A 16,044-nucleotide genomic window follows, 5' to 3' on the forward strand; every position below is an offset into this window, starting at 1 on the left:
TGGGGAGAGAAGAATGGGAACCAAGGGAACTTTCCTTAGCTCTGACTCTCCTACTACCTCTAAAACTGATTCTCTTCTCCTTTAGCCACCATTTTCTTGCTCATATTCTCTGCTTCTTTCTCAGTGCATCTGAACCACTGAAGGGTAAAATGTAGGTTAAAGAGAAAGGCATACTAATTGAGAGAAAATCCTATGAACAGACGTCTGTTTAGCCTGTGAAGAAAATAAAATGCTCAAGTAACTTAGGTTGAACAGAAGGAAGCTATTCAAAAAACTATCTTGTCTGACAAGGGACAATAAACTGATTTTCTCAGGTTGTTCTAAACTGACAAGTAGCTATAGAACTTATAAAAATTTAAAGTCAACACATTTTTAAACTTATGTTTATTTATTTTTATTTATTTATTTATTTTGGCTGCGTTGGGTCTTTGTTGCTGCACGCGGGCTTTCTCTAATCGCGGCGAGTGGGGGCTACTCTTCCCTGCAGTGCGCAGGCTTCTCATTGTAGTGGCTTCTCTTGTTGTGGAGCACGGGCTCTAGGGCACGCGGGCTTCAGTAGTTGTGGCCCACGGGCTCAGTAGTTGTGGCTCATGGGCTCTAGAGCGCAGGCTCAGTAGTTGTGGTGCACGGACTTAGTTGCTCCACGGCATGTGGGATCTTCCCGGACCAGGGATCAAACCCATGTCCCCTGCATTGGCAGGCAGATTCTCAACCACTGTGCCACCAGGGAAGCCCAACTTACGTTTATTTTTTTTATTTTTTATTTTTTTATAAATATTTATTTAGTTAAGTTTAAGTCTACCATCTTGCTCTTCTTTTTTTTTAATTTTGCCAGTATGTTCTTGTTCTCTAATTTCTGCTTTCTTAACCCCTTTTAATTTTTTTTTCTATTATATTTTTATTATTTATGGCTGTGTTGGGTCTTCGTTTCTGTGCGAGGGCTTTCCTCAGTTGCGGCAAGCGGGGGCCACTCTTCATCGCGGTGCGCAGGCCTCTCACCATCGCGGCCTCTCTTGTTGCGGAGCACAGGCTCCAGACGCACAGGCTCAGTAGTTGTGGCTCACGGGCCCAGTTGCTCCGCGGCATATGGGACCTTCCCAGACCAGGGCTCGAACCCGTGTCCCCCGCATTAGCAGGCAGACTCTCAACCACTGCACCACCAGGGAAGCCCCCTTACGTTTATTTTTAAAGTTTGTTTCTCATGAATGAAAAATGTACACAAAAATTAATTATTAAATAAAATCTTAACCAAAATGAGCTACTCTCTAGGTTTTTAATTTGTACTTGAAAGGAAGATCTTGTTACCTTAAAATGAAAGAATGATGAAGTGCCATTGGTAAGTTAATTAAATGCCTGAAAGAAGATGCATTTCATAAAGTTTTACACCTACAGTACTGAAGTGAATTACCTTGCTCTTTATCAAGATTCCTGTTTCCCCTTTACTCTCTCCCACTCCTTCTTCCCTACCTCCTCACACATAAATATGTACATACATGTGATTGTGTATATGTATATAATCTATGAAAAGTATAAATTCCCACTGACTCTGTTAGACCTTCTCAGACCTAAGTTTCAAATGCTTCTTTTTCCTAGACTGCATTGCTTGGTATCTTTGGGTAACTTATAAATGTTAGTTTTATATCTAGGAAACAAAAATTATAGCGGCGATTTTTCTTACGTCACAAAAAGTAACCATGAAAACCATGAGTTCATCTGGAATCACAGAAATTGAATACTTCTCTTCTTTTCAACATCACTGATCCTCTAAACATCTCAGCTGTCTTATAAGTATTGTGAACCTTTGTAGCTTTACTATGCATCACCTAAAAGCAAGAATCAGATATAAAGAAGACAAATTTGTCATTCTGCCCAACCAGCTGTAATCCATGTTAGAATTGGGCTGTTTTATATCCTACCATTTTTCAAAGACATAAGTGGATTTACAGGGATAAAAGACAGTGAAAAATATGCCATGTATGGATAAAACAAAACAGAGCATTTAAAAGGATACAGAAAAAGTAGGTATTACTAGGTGCCTGTAAATAACAAATTATTACCATTCGGTAGTAATTTTCTGTGAGCTTTCTGGCAGGAAGGGAGAAAAAGGATTGTTCCTGATGAGGTACTTAATTTTAAAGGTAAAAGAAGCCTGGATATCTTCTAGTCGTAACCCCCTAGCAAGGTAAAAGCCAGGCCATGATTAAAAATCATGTCCTAATCCCCTACCCCTATACCGTCCCTCCCCCTTCCCTCTCCCCGCTGATAACAACTAACTTGTTCTCTATATCTGTGAGTCTGCTTCTTTTTTGTTATACTCACTAGTTTGTTGTATTTCTTTAGATTCCACATGTAAGTGATATCATATAGTATTTGTCTTTCTCTATCTGACTTATTTCACTTAGCATAATGCCCTCCAAGTCCATCCATGTTGCTGCAAATGGCAAAATTTCATTCTTTTTTATGGCTGAGTAGTATCCCATTGTACACGTATACCACATCTTCTTTATCCGTTCATCTGTTGATGGTCACTTATGTTGCTTCCACATCTTGGCAATTATAAATAATGGTGCTATGAACATTGGGGTGCATGTATCTTTTCAAATTAGTGTTTTTGTTTTTTTCAGGTATGTACCCAGAAGTAGAATTGCTGGGTCATCCGGTAGTTCTATTTTTACTTTTTTGAGAAACTGCCATAATGTTTTCCACAGTGGCTGCACCAATTTACATTCCCACCATCAGTATGCAAGGGTCCCCTTTTCTCCACATTCTTGCCGACATTTGTTATTTGTGTTCTTTTTGATGATAGCCATCCTGACAGGTGTGAGGTGATATCTCATTGCTCTGCTATTTTAGTGTGAAAGCAGCCATAGACAATGTGTAAATGAATGTGCATGGCTATGTTTGAATAAAACTTTATTTTTAGACCCTTAAATCTGAGTTGCATGTAATTTTCACATATCACAAAATATTCTTCTTTAGATTTTTTTTCAACCATTTAAAATGAAAAAAAGTTTCCTAGCTCATGGGTTGTACAAAACCAGGTAGAGGCTATATTTGACCCTCCCCCCCACCAACTCATAGTTTGCTAACCCCTCTTCTAGAGTCCTGTTTTTAAATAAAACTGATTAAACCAATCAAGGCAGATAAGTCTGTATGATTTTTAAAGTTCTTCCAACATGAAGTTTGTCCAGCCTACACTGATACTACCTTCTAGTGGTTTATTGTCCCTCTGCTGTATCTTGCTGATCTCTGGAGGACCCAGTAATTTTGAAGTGTCTTATTCTGGGAGCCAGAAAGGTTATTCAGACCATAACCCTGTTACTTGGTCATTAGCTCTGACTGGTCTAGGGTGAATTATTATTGAAAATATTGAACGGAATTTGTGATCTTACCTCCCACAATTCTAATGGCTCCCAACAACCAACTGGGTACTGTGGCAATATCAGAAACCCATCTCAGAAGTACCAATTCTCGTGTTAAAATTCTTGCTATGCCATCTCACTTGACTCAAATAAGTAGATAGTATTAATAAGTGCTAAAATCTCAGCCCATTGCCTTTTATGTAATAACACACTTCAAAGAGAAGATACTGGGATGGAGTAACAGACTAAATTTTCAATGCCTTTAGCCCAGGTACAAAATTTTTAATCTATTGGTCAACTTTAAGAATTATTTCTCACTTTAAATATAAGAAGGTATTTTTCAAAAGCTTTATTGGACTCATAGATGGTATTAGTATATCATTGACTCTGCCAACACTAATTTAGTTACCCATGAAATGCTATGAGTCGGTTAAAGCTTAAGAGTTCCCTCTTCAATTTGCATTTGACTTAGACAATAAGGAAAATATTCAGCCAGTCTTTAGTAAACCTCTGAAAGCCATCTGTTTATCTCTTGGAAATCAAGAGATACAAACCCCAGTAACAATAGGTATAATTTAAGGAGAGCTGTCAAGACAGTATTTTCTAGACTTTTTGTCAAAAGATTTTTTGTCAAAAATTTTTTATATGGTTTGTTCTTTTCCTTTTCTGCAAAATGCATTTAAATGATAATTTAAAAATTTTAATAGCATTAATTGTAACATCAAAGTAATGTAATATGCTATAGTTACATGGAAATCATAAGGCTTTACTTACCTTGCTTTTTTTCTCCTATTAAAGCAACCAAGCAGGCCAACATAATTCCTGCCCTCCTTGGTACTGGCCTGCAAGCTCAGGACCAATTATTTGTACCCCTGAGGTATGCCTCCTTCCGTACTGAAGACTACTTGAACCATTAACTGAATAGCACTGGGTTCCCTCACTCTTGGTTCCCTAACTGGCTGTATCCTTAGGATATTCTATCCCACTGGCGTGCTTCCCATTCTTGTATCTTGAATGGAGCAGCACACTGGATTATATGGGTTCCAGAGCTGGTTACTGTTGCCACCCCTTAATTCTGTCCCTTATTCCATTGCATAATAAAAGTAATTTAATCCTTAAACCTTAAGTAGCTACTATCAGATTTCATCAGTGTAAGACACACTTTTTTTCCCCCATATTTTAACATCTTTGAAAATTGATATGGATCTTATAATCGATGTCATGCCTTTGTTTAGTTGGTAGCATTTTTCTTTCTTAGTGGTATATAAAATAATGATCATCTTAAAAATCAATGGTATCTTAGATTCCATGAAGTATGGTATATGCCAAGTACCCTTAGCTAGGTGCTGGGATTACAAATTGCCCTCCTCCGCAACACACACACACAAACACACACACTTTTCATTGGAAAAGAAATTCAGTGATAACAAAGAATTTGAGAGGAAGGTATATAAATTGCATACAATACACTTTACAAAAGAGGAATATGAGCTTGTTTGATTTTATATCTTCCTCTAATTTTTAATATAGTCCACATATATTATCACGTTTACCTAGTTAGTATGTTGTAAGTTATTTAAGTAACACATAAACAGTAAGTCACCATTGAAGTGCATTATACATGTACATTGTGGGGAGGATGTTTGTGTTCATCTCTTTTGCTGTTGGGAATATGGATGAATTCATATTTGAACACAATGCACAAATGTCCTGAAGTCTAATATTTGAAAATTATAGGTTAAAAATACACACATATACATTCTTTTGCTCAATTTAACAAATATTTACTGAGCACCTAAGGCATGCCCAGCACTGTTCTGGGGGCTGAGGTTACATGTGTTAATGCAACAGATAACAGAGCCTATGGTAAAATGAGATGGTGATAAGTGCTGGAAGAAAAGGGTTGGAGAGTGCTGTTGTAGGAAGGGGCTAAATTTTAAATAGAGTTGTCAAGGGAGGTCTCCCTGAGAAAATAACATTTCACCAGACACCTGATGGAGGTGAAGGAGCAAGCCGTGTGTTTATCTGGGGAAAGAACATTCTATGTACAGGAACATCAAGTACAGAGGCCCTAGACATGTTTACTTATACATTTGCACTCTGAACTCTAGTTTTAACCAAACAACTCATGATGAATTTTACCAATAATGTTGAAGCTAAACTCACAGCATTCTGTAATTTAGAAAGCAACTCATAATAGTATCAGTGACACACTGATAATGAAGCTATCTTCCTGAAAATATCAGGATTTCCAACTTCTGATATTTTCTCAATTCTAAAGCATACTTTTTTTTTTTACATTTGCAAGTTGGAATGCATCTTATGGTCAATGGGTACATTAATGCAGTGTTTCCTTTTTCATTAAAAAACTTACTAAATTGATGGTATGTCTTAGAGTTAGATTTGGTATTAGAATCAAGGAAATGGGATGCCATCGTGTGCACATTGACATGAGTTTTGCAGCATTGCTAAGAGTTCTGAGGTAGCTATACTTATAATACTGAATTGGAATCCACAGTAAATTCTAGATGGCATGACTATTTTAGTTTATGAATACCAGATTTTAGTAATCCTTAAAAAGCTTTAAGTAGCCCTTAGTTGTTTGTTAAGTTAAAGCTATGGAACTTAGTGTCATTTGCCCATAAAAAACAAAGAACGGACTTGCATTTCTGGATCAGTTTACAGCTTAGCTGGAAGGACTTGTTTGCTTATCATTTGCTCCTACTCCATACTTCAGCATTGCTATAGGGCTGAATAGGAGAGATACAGAATCTACGGGACTTGCTGACTAAAATATCAGGGAAGAATGAAAGGGAGGAGTTAAGGATAACTTCTAGGTTTCTGGTTTGGGTGACTGGGTGGAATTCAGAGTTTTCAAGATGTGCTCTGTGCGTTTACCCTTGCTCCAGCCAAGATGGTCTCCTTAACTCTGGTCTTTACTTCTGGCTTCTCCCTGTCCTGCCTGAAATACCCTTCTCTCTGTCTATTTAAATGTTACTCATCCTTTAATACCCAGCTCAAACCCTTGCCTCTAGGAAGTCTTTTTTTATCCACCCTAGTTGACATTGACCCTCATAAAGAGATAACAGACACAGGTCAGGATTCATGTTGGTTGTTTCCCCATACTGCAACCTTTTCTAGCCCTAATGGTGAGTGATTAAAGTTTTCCTTGTATATTTGAGGACAAGTGGAACCTTGTTACTACCATCCCTGGCCTTGCTTGAGTCTTATATCCTGAAGTCCAAATGGCAGTAAGTGAACCAGTAGTTACCTCTGAATTCTCCTATCCTGTAATGGCACCTGTCATGAATGATGAAGAAAACACCCTACATGTCTTCATTTATGTGACCAGGCTATCCTCTGGATATTGAAATTTAAGCCTTCTGTCAATATTAAAAGATTTGGGATTGTTATTTCCAGCGGTGGAGATAGATTGCTCCAAAGTGTCTCCTCTTTCAACCAATAGCATGTATTCATAAATGTTTGCACAGGAAAGGGTTTAGTTCCTAGTTTTGAAAGTTTTTTTTTTTTTTACAGTTTTGAAGCTGTTTGGCACATGTGCGGATCAAACCAGCAAATCTGGCCACGTTAGCACCATGTACTAACCCACTGCACTTTTAATAAAGTGTGATTTTTCTTTAACAGGTCTGAATCATGATATAGCAATCAGTGTTGCATTCCTCCCCGAGTATTCTCCGGAAGATGTCCGAACATCTCAAATAGGCACATTATTAACCTGCATGAATTACAGCTGTGTGTTTCCAAAGGAATTAACTGGCAATGACAAATTGCAAGGTCCAAGAGCACTTACAGGTAAGACAATCTCAGGATCTTTTCACTCAGAAAATAAAATTAATTAATATTGCAAACAGTCCTAACCTTAAGATGTTATTGTATAAATAGTTCTAGCCTTAACATTTGGTATAGTTTAAAGAGTTATTAGGTAAAAGTACCCAAAGACTTAATAAATGAGAATATTTTTTTAAATAAAATTGGATAGATTAATGGTTTCTATTCCAGGCAGGCATTAAGAATGTTCTCTTATAATACATTTTTAAATGTAAGTATTCATTAGACCTAAGTGGTATGCACATGGAGCAGTGCAACTTCTACTCTTCTCTCCTTTTAATTCAGGCCTTTCACCTTATATTTGCCTGAAATCTCAATACCTCCATAGTATAGTACAGTACAGTTGTTTTCTCTTATAAATGTTCAGTTATTCAAGTGCTATGCAATAAATTTCTTCAGGACTGCTAGGAGTGTATGTAATCCCAGTAGTGAAACCCTTCAACCGACTAATTGTTTAGGCTACTACATAATATCCTGAACTTTAAATCATTTCTATATACCAGTAAAATTATGTGTCCAATTATAATTATCCTATTCACTTTCTGTTGTCATTTCTGTTTCCTAAGCATGTGGTAAAGTTTCTAGCCATTTTCACTGAGCTTATAAGAATATTACACTTAAAAAAGCTTTAAAGAAAGCCTTTATTATCTTGGGATTTTTGTGGTGGATCTTTCTAAGCTGATGAAACCCTTGAGTGGGTGTTGTTTTTAAACAAGTCTTATGAGCTGTACCTGATGATGAAGTAACTTTTGGCAGTAATGGTTACTGCAAACTGAACTTGAGTATCTAATTTTGTAAGAGATGAGGTTTTTTATTTTTCCACAGTCCATTTTAAAGATGGTATATTAGTTAACTTGCAGTATTACTTCTTACATTTCAGCTCCTTAGACTTACAGTAACCCGGATTTCGTAATTAGGGCCCTAATATGTACTTTAAATATTTGTGCACTCATGTTCTTGCTTCATGCAGTATCCACTTCTGTCACGTTTCTTCTGCTATATGTGTATGTTATTATTGATATAAAAAATCAAGGCAAAATCCTCAGGTATCTACTAGTTGCTAGTGCCAGTAGTCTTCCAGCAGTCACTAACATGGTCAAGTGAAAATACCTGGTACCATTCTGCCAAAGCAGTTAGTATTTGGGACATGAAGGGCAAAAATCACTAGAAGAGAAAAGTGATGTAATCAAAAGCAAGGTGAATTGTTTTGAACATGGAATACCGTATTTTTCATGACATAATGATAGCGTCCGTTTAGCTCTGTGCAAAGCATTGTGCCTGGGCATTTTACATAAGTTACAACTAATCCTAACAAGAGACCTTCAAGGTAAACATTATTATCCCCTATTTATAGATGATTAGACTGAAAATCAGAGAGACTCACCAGCATGGGTAACAGCTAGGATCTAAACCCAGATCAGTCTGATTCAAAACATTTCTATTCCCTCCATAATTACAAACTGAAAGATAAAAATATACAGAATAATGTAATGCAGTGGTTTATAGTATAACATTGGTATCATCTTTTAAACATTTTTATGAACTAGTTTCTTTTTTATTATAAAAGCTATACATGTTCACAATTTAAAAATTCAAACAATACCAAAAGGCACAGGGTAAAAGTGAAAGTTCCCCTCCCTGCCTTTGAAGGTCTATCCCCTTCTGCCAACCCACTCACCCACTCTCTGGAGGTAACCAGTATTCTCTGAATCCTTTAAGAAATTATTTTTGCATATAACAGTATATTCTGTCTCTCACACACGCATACACATACACTCTCCCTCTCTCTTAAGTACACACAAATGGAATTATAGTAAACATGGTCTCATAACCTACTTTTTCCTTTTAACACTGTGTTTTGAATAACTTTCATATTAGTATAGAGAGAGCTACCTTTTTCGTTTTAGTAACTATAAATATTCCACTGTGTAGATATACCTGTATTTACTTAATCAGTCCCCTAATGATGGACATTTAGATTGTTTCCAAATGTTTTTGATACTAGCAAACAGTACTGCAATGAGTATATCTATCTGTGTGTATGTATATAATATAATCTTTGTGCACTTACACATCTGTAAGATGAATTCTTAGATGTCACTGACTCAAAAGATATATGCATTTAAAATTTTGGTAGATATTGTCAAAATGTCCTTCAAAAAGGTTATAACAAGTTACACTTTAACCAAAAGAAAGAGTGCCACTTTACTCGCACCCTTAGAAATACTAGGTGTTATCAGTCTTGTTAATCTTTGGCAGACGATAGGCAAAAAAGTATTATATCATTATCTTCATTTGCATATCTTAATTATTCTAAGCTTGAATATCTTCCTATGTTTATTGGCCATTTATATTTTTTCTTTCTATGAACTTTCTATGCTAGCTTTATTTTTTCCATTTTTCCATGAGCATTCTTTTTCTTATTAATTTGTAAGTTCTCTTTGCATATTGAAGAAATTTACCCTTTATTGTGTGTTGCAGTACTTTTACCAGTTTGACATTTATTCAGTGGGAATCTTGATATTTTAAGTAATTTTATTTTTATGTACTCAAATATATCAATCTTTCATTTCTATGGCGGCTGGTTTTATGTCATACTCAAAAAGGCATCACTCAGTCCAAGATTTTTTTTTAATGCACTATGTGTTTTTCTGATACTTTTATAGCTTTGTTTTTTTACTCATATATAATTTGTACTGTGGTAAAATATACATAACATAAAATTTACCACTTTAACCATTTTTAATTGTACAATTCAGTACACTTACACTAAGTACATTTACAATGTTGTGCAACCATCATCGTTACCCATTTTCAGAACATTTTCATCATCCGAAAGCAGAAACTCTATACCTGTTAAACAATAACTCCCCATTCCCCCCTCTCCCTAGCTCCTGGTAACCTCTTATTTTACTTTCCGTCCCTATGAATTTGCCTATTCTAGGTATCTCATATAAGTGAAGCAATGCAGTTTTGTCCTTTTGTGTCTGGCTTGTTCACTTAGTATAATATCCTCAAGATCCATCCATGTTGTAATATATATCAGAATTTCATTTCTTTTTATGACTGAATAATATTCTGTTGAATGTATGTACCACATTTTGTTTATCCATTCATCTGCTGATGGACATTTGGGTTGTTTACATTTCTTGGCTGTTATGAATAGTTCTGCTGTGAGTATTGGTATTCAAGTACCTGTTTAAGAAGTCCCTGCTTTCAGTTGTTTTAAGAATATCCCTAGGAGTGGAATTGCTGAGTCATATGGTAGTTCTATATTTAACTTTTTGAGGAACAACCAAACCATTTTCCACAGCAGCTGCATCATTTTACATTTTCACCAGCAACGCATGAGGATCCCAATTTCTCCACATCCTCGCCAACACGTTATTTTCTGTTTGTTTGTTTGTTGATAACAGCCATCCTAAAGCAGTATCTCATTGTGGTTCTGACTTGCATTTCCCTAATTACAAATGATATTGAGCATCTTTTCATGAGCTTGTTGGCTATTTGCATATCTTCTTTGGAGAAATGTCGATTTAAGTCCTTTGCCCATTTTTGAATTGGGTTGTTTGGGGGATTTTTTGCTTTTGATAATATGGCTTCATTTTTATAATTTAAAATGTTAATCCATTTGGAATTTATTTTGGTATAGAGAATGAGATAAGGATCCAGCTTAATGTTTTTCCAAGGGATTAGCCATAGTTCCCAAATCATTTATTGAATAATACTTACTGTTATGGTGTTGTAATTGGTATTATATTTAACTATGAAGTACAAGGATATATATATATATATATATATATATATATATATATATATATATATATATATATGCACATATACACACATATATATATCCCACCTCTTTGAAAGCATTGTTTCCATTGATAAACATTTCAGAAGCATAACATGATATGGAAAGGTTTTAACACATGTAAGAAATAATTTTATTATTCTCTGGATAATCAGGGTTTCCGATATTATTTTCAGAGGCAGGAATACCACACTATATTACAAGATAGGTTAGACTGTGCTGCAGTACAAAGCAATTCCAAAGTCTCAGTGACTTAATACAGTAAAAATTTATTTCTTGCTCAAGTCAAGTCTGATGCAATCAGTTATTAGCTTTCTCCCCAGCAGTGATTCAGGAATCCAGCATGCTTCCATCCTGTTGCACCTCCAACAGGAACAAATGGCTTCTAGGGTTGTCTAGGCAGAGGAAGAAAGAGATGAAGGAGACACTGACTTTTAATTTTGTTGGACCCAAACTGCCACATCATTTCCGCTCACATTCTCATTTGCCAGAACTTATTTACATGATCCCAAGCTAACTACAAGGGAGGCCAGGACACTTTGTCTCCCATGTGACCATGAAGAGGAAATGGAGTGGCAAACACACAGCATTGCCTTTGTCACACTCACCTTCTGCATATGTGATGTTCCTAAAAATGTACAATTTTAGTAATTCCAACATTTTAAATTGACATGTAGAGAAGCTCATTTTATAGGTAAAATCTATAATCCTTTTAAAACAATTCCTTTGTAATGTAAATAATAACATTGTAATTTAATACTAGGTTTTCTTAAGTAGAAAATGATGGTTGCTGGCATTTAATTAAGAGCTTACTATGTGTCAGCTACCATTCTAAATGCTTTTACATGCATTTAATCCTCACAACAGCCTATGATATAGGTACTAGATGAGCAGATTGAGGCGCAGAGAGGTTGTCATTTACACAAGTAGGCAGAGTTACCTAAACAGAAGGCTTACTTATACGTTATGTTGCAGGTACTACGTAAGTCATTATTTGTAGAATGATATGATGACAATTAGAATTATTAAGGTTTGGGTTTCTGCTGTTAGCATCAAATCTGAAGATCTTGAAATCTTTCCAAAGCATCTGGATTAAAGTCCATCCCACTCAAAGAAGAAGAAAATTATATAGTACCAGCAGTTGTTATTATATTCATTGTGCTTTAGTGAACTTGCACAATTTTAAATCATTCATCAGATTTTGTGACATGCCTAGCAGATGTGACTGTCCTGTGCAGCTAATGAAGCCTAAGCTTGAGGAGCTCTCACTTGTGTAAATCCCTTCCACAGCCCTTCTGGGGGTTTTTTTGTGTGTGTGTGTGTTGTTGTATTTTGTTTTTTCTTTCATAAAGAGGGCCCCCAAATAGTATACCTTTCAAGCTCCACAAAATCTAGATCCACTACTGGCCCTTGGTCACAATTTTGTAGAGATGTAGCTCTAGCACAAAAGGTTAAGAGCCCATGCCTTGATGCCACACTGTCTGGATTAGAATCACCCTGCGACTTTGCTTAAGTTACTTAACCTCTAAATGTTTTAGTTTTCTCATGTTTAAAATGAGGTCTTTGTCATGTGTAACCACTGAAGTCTGTGATACAGTAGCTTGGTAGTGGTCAGTTAGTGTTTTGAAAGAGATTCCTTAAACACCATTTTAGCCAAGAAGAAGAAGAAGAAAAGAAAAACATTACTTTCTCACTTTTTGCAGATTGGGTCTGTGTTGTGGCACTCCTTCAGTGCTTAGCCAAGATGTTTATGACTCTGTCTTAGCCCTCACTTCCTGCTCTACAGAGACTGATGGTCAGCCAGAAGTGAACAATGAGAGTTTTCTCAGGCCTTTTCTGAACATGCATCCAGCACTGGGCATACATGTGGCCTTCTTGATTCCTTGGAATACACAGGAGCTCTTAAAAGCCCATATTCCCCCACGTATCTCTTTCCCCAGCCCCTTCCTCCCCAGGCTTTTTGGTCTGTCTATTGCTTGTCCCAACTTTATACCCTGCCCTATCTGCTCTGACAAATGCTTTTGCCTTTATATGCTTTCAACAAAAGCCTTTGGGAAAGCTACCCTAGTCATGGGATGCTCCAAACTGGGTGAAACACAAGCAAGCTCTTGCATCTGACCTTGAGGGAGCTGCCTGACAGGTCAAAATACACAACCACATCTTTGAGAATAAGGTCTGCGTAGCTCCCTCTGGTGCTAGCAACCTGCACCAAGAGTACGAGCTGCCATCTTCATGGCTGCTACTGATCTGGGGAGTAGGCGGGCAATTTAAAACACCACAGCACACTCTTACCACAGTGCAACAGCTTCTTTCTTCATTAATCTTTCACCAAGTTGTTAAGTTTTTGTCTAGATTCCAGAGTTCTGGAAAAGTTGATCTGAGAGTTTTTTGCCAGCTTATAAGTTGCTTTAGTGGAGGAACAGAGCCCTGAAATTCCATACTCTGCCATTTTCATCAATGTCACTCACCCGATCCATTCTTGATAAAGCTTCTTAAGAATATCCAAAGCTAAGTGTTAGTTAATAAAGCCACTTAAAAGGAAACATACTTTAAAAGAAACTTCTTTTCTTTATTTTGCTTTATGTCTTGTAAGTTTTGCAAATAATTGATGATTGAATTTCAAAATAGAAAAATTTATCTTTGTATTTCATTGAAGGGTAGTAAGCAGTTGTTTACTTGGCACCTAAATGACCTTGAAAATATGTAGATTTACTTTGCTTCACTAAATAAATAAATAAATAAACAAATAAATAAGGCTTTGGAGTACCAGCCTGTATCTTGACATTTTTGGTAGCATCTGTTTGATGTATTCACTGTTATTGGCAGAAATTACTATATTATAACTTTGATGAATGTGTGTGATGAATTGGCGGGAAGAGGGAGAAGATGAGAGACACTGTTAATTATAAGAAAAAAAATCAGGGGCTTCCCTGGTGGCACAGTGGTTGAGAATCTGCCTGCCAGTGCAGGGGACACGGGTTCGAGCCCTGGCCTGGGAAGATCCCACATGCCGCAGAGCGACTAGGCCCGTGAGCCACAATTGCTGAGCCTGCGTGACTGGAGCCTGTGCTCCGCAACAAGAGAGGCCGCGATAGTGAGAGGCCCGCGCACCGCGATGAAGAGTGGCCCCCACTTGCCGCAACTAGAGAAAGCCCTCGCGCAGAAACAAAGACCCAACACAGCCATAAATAAATAAATAAATAAATAAATAAATAAATAAAAAGAAAAAAAGAAAATAATCAGCTTATGTGATACTAAATCCAAGTAAATATTTAACTATTTTACAATACTTACCATCTGCTTTTTACTTTTAGGTGATATTATAAAAGCAGCAGCTGAACTGGATAAAGTGCATATCGTCGGTATCTTGGATATCTGTAATTTAGGTAAAAATAAAACAGAAGTCTATTTACACAAAATTTATAGACCAGATAAAACTTCTTAAAAATTGGCAAATGAAATTATTAAAGGTTATAAAGAGGGCATTGTTTTAAAGATATTCTGTCATTTTGTTGGTAATTTCAGTAACTGTTTCTCAGAAAGAATATTACAAGTTAAGTGGTTTTATGTTCATCTTGTATTTGGAGCTAACACACTTCATTTTAAATCCATTCTTTGGAAAGGTCATTGAAACAATTTGTGTGTATCAGGAAAATTCATCTTACTTCTTTCTATATGACTGTTATCTTGACTTGTGATAATTTGTGTTCACTGTTCTATTTGTGAAGTATACTTTTATCCTAAAGCCTCAGCATAAGGCATCCCAACTTAAGAGTAACTTTTCATGGACATTTAACATGCTTCCATTTTTATTCGGCTATAATGGGAAATTTTGAATTGCTGATTTGAGGATTAAATTCTCCTAAAGTGGTCAACCTGAATTTCTCAAAACCAAGGTAGTTTCTATCATTTTCAAAAGCACACATGGATTGTTATGTTCCATTTGCCTTGGTCTTTAGTTTGGTCAGCTGTACAAAGAGCATGCTAAATTAAATTGTTTTAAGGTTTTCTACTCCCTAATGTGACTTCATATCCTTTGAATTTCTAAATGTTTTGACCAGTGTGTGGTCTTAAAGCCAGAGGCTACAGTATGTCTGTATTCTTGCTATGTTCATTTGTAATTTTGGTACATGTAATGTGAGTTTAAATAGTGAAAATTTATCTCAAATTAACATTTTAAGTGCTCATATTGAAAGTATAAAAGAGTAGCTAAGGGAATTGATTTTATTCTGGTTGTCTATCTTACTTCATTTTAACTGTAAATGGCCATTCCACATGTGCAAGATTCTGTGATTGACATCTACGTGGTTAGTTAGATGAGCCAAAATGACCATCACTTGAGTTAAAAAGTACTGTTTCAAGATGAATTCGATTGTGGTTAAGCTATTAACTTGTAGGCTTCCTTCTAGCCCTGTGGTTCTGTAATTTCATATGCTATACATTTTAAATGTGTTGGGCATCATGAACCTAAAGACAGATGCTACAGTTTTTTCATAAATGTGTTCAATCTTTTGTTCTTTAAAATTGTGTTTGAACATTAATTAAAATAGGGAATCCTTCTCATGTTAAAATTTTGAGTGGGGGCTTCCCTGGTGGCGCAGTGGTTGAGAATCTGCCTGCCAATGGAGGGGACACGGGTTCGAGCCCTGGTCTGGGAAGATCCCACATGCCACGGAGCAGCTAGGCCCGTGAGCCACAACTACTGAGCCTGCGCGTCTGGAGCCTGTGCTCCGCAACAAGAGAGGCCGCGACAGTGAGAGGCCCGCACACCGCGATGAAGAGGGGTCCCCGCTCGCCACGGCTAGAGAGGGCTCTCGCACGGAAGTGAAGGCTCAACACAGCCAAAGATAAATAAGTAAATTTAAAAAAAAAAAAAAAGACAAAAAAAAATTTTTTTGAGTGTATTATTAAAGAAGTTAAAACCTATCTCACTTTGAATGTATTTGATGTTTTTCCTTCATATTTTTGGCCTATGTTAGACCTACACGTGCTTGCTAAATGAGCCAATATGATTCTTCC

At 36.5% G+C, this 16,044-nt stretch overlaps 1 protein-coding gene across 2 annotated transcripts in view; it reads left to right on the top strand.

The window, feature by feature from the left end:
• Nucleotides 1-15,886, top strand: part of RADX (RPA1 related single stranded DNA binding protein, X-linked) — a 63,396-nt gene extending 47,510 nt beyond the window's left edge. For both annotated transcript variants that reach the window (XM_036840663.1, XM_036840664.1), the window contains 2 exons: nucleotides 7,008-7,175; nucleotides 14,340-15,886. In XM_036840663.1, the coding sequence (XP_036696558.1) occupies nucleotides 7,008-7,175; nucleotides 14,340-14,470 (299 nt within the window). In that variant the 3' untranslated portion in view covers nucleotides 14,471-15,886. The remainder of the gene's footprint in view (nucleotides 1-7,007; nucleotides 7,176-14,339) is intronic.
• The last annotated feature ends 158 nt before the right edge of the window (nucleotides 15,887-16,044 follow it).

This window comes from Balaenoptera musculus, chromosome X, assembly GCF_009873245.2.
Source record: "Balaenoptera musculus isolate JJ_BM4_2016_0621 chromosome X, mBalMus1.pri.v3, whole genome shotgun sequence".
NCBI classification, from domain to species: domain Eukaryota; kingdom Metazoa; phylum Chordata; class Mammalia; order Artiodactyla; family Balaenopteridae; genus Balaenoptera; species Balaenoptera musculus.